At 33.4% G+C, this 1,326-nt stretch overlaps 1 protein-coding gene across 1 annotated transcript in view; it reads right to left on the bottom strand.

Annotated features, from left to right (window-relative positions):
- SYCP1 (synaptonemal complex protein 1) overlaps nucleotides 1–1,326 on the bottom strand; it is a 281,813-nt gene that overhangs the window by 90,329 nt on the left and 190,158 nt on the right. Inside the window, exon 19 of the mRNA XM_012644589.1 lies at nucleotides 142–151. Within this exon, the coding sequence (XP_012500043.1) occupies nucleotides 142–151 (10 nt within the window). The remainder of the gene's footprint in view (nucleotides 1–141; nucleotides 152–1,326) is intronic.

Raw genomic sequence — 1,326 nt, 5'->3', positions numbered from 1 at the left:
GAAACTATGAACAAGAAACAGGAGACCATAAAAGACATTGAGCAGATTTTTAAAAGAACAAATTAGAACTTCTAGCAATAAAAAATTTAACTGAACTTCAAAACTCAATAGACAGGAAAATTAGTTACTTCTTGGCCTCACCAAATAAACGCTGGAAAAATTTAAAGAATATCAGTTTAAAGCACCATCACATTATGACTTTTCTGGATGAAGCACATGTTGCATGTATTTCTTTAGTCCTTCATTCTTCAGGCCATCAAAACCTACTCCCATCAGAGTTAACGTTGATGCCCATAGTTCTCACCTGCTCAGCTTTTCCTAAAAATCCATCTTTATAATTGGCATTACACTACACATTCCAAAAGAAGTGAGTATTTATACTAAAATCATAATGATATGAGAGCTACCAACTGTGGATGCTGTTTTGACTGCCCAACTCAACCCGACGATCCCACTCTCCCTTCTTTCTGTATAAGCTAATGAGAATTAAAGTAAGTTCAGTTTTCAGCCCTTTTAAATTTAAATAATCTTCACACCTGCAGCTACTTAAGATTATATGGTCTTTATAAAAACAGTTCTTTCCTTTTAAATATTTAAAGGCATGTAAAATATATTTTAGAATGTATACAAATTTTTGAAAATGTTTTCAACTATTACAGTTAATATTTAAGCAAAATTCATGGGTACAGAAATGAAGATTTTTATTTACCAGAATTCTCAAGTAGAAGAAAATGATGTGGATTATCAGATGTCGGAATTTCAGAAAGTGAACTACTCTTTCCAGAAGACTGTTTAGTGTAGGGAAGGTCAAGTTTAGGACAAGTATGTGGTGAGGCATAAAGAAGGTACACCGAAGAAAGAAGTGAATTGGGATGGGCAGCCAGGCAATAAAAACACTTCCCTTACAGAGCAAAAATTTTTCTGCAGTTCTCTTGATCATAGCAATGGGAGAGATGTCTAAGGATGATTTCTAAAAGTATCTTACCACTCATAAACGTAAGAGGAGTTTGATGAAACTTTGCTCTTTGAGGCACTATGTATTAATAAAACCCATGAATCCAGAGCCTCTTCAAGGAAACCTGCAATACAAACCCTATTGCAGATTATCCCTGAAAACTTCCAAAAAAGAATTGAGATTTCTTTGTACAGGACAAAATAAAGGCTCTCCCTAAAGAATCCAGTCACGTGTATATTGTTACAAAGTCTCTATTCGCAAATATTTTTTGCAATTTGATAGTACCTTGTTTTCTAATATCTTGATTTGCTTATCTTTTTTTAGAACTTCACATTCAATGCTTCGAGCCTAAAAAATATTATTTAATACAG

The sequence above is a fragment of the Propithecus coquereli genome, unplaced genomic scaffold, assembly GCF_000956105.1.
Source record: "Propithecus coquereli isolate 6110/MARCELLA unplaced genomic scaffold, Pcoq_1.0 Scaffold215, whole genome shotgun sequence".
Lineage (NCBI taxonomy): Eukaryota > Metazoa > Chordata > Mammalia > Primates > Indriidae > Propithecus > Propithecus coquereli.
This window is presented reverse-complemented; position numbering and strand designations above follow the sequence as displayed.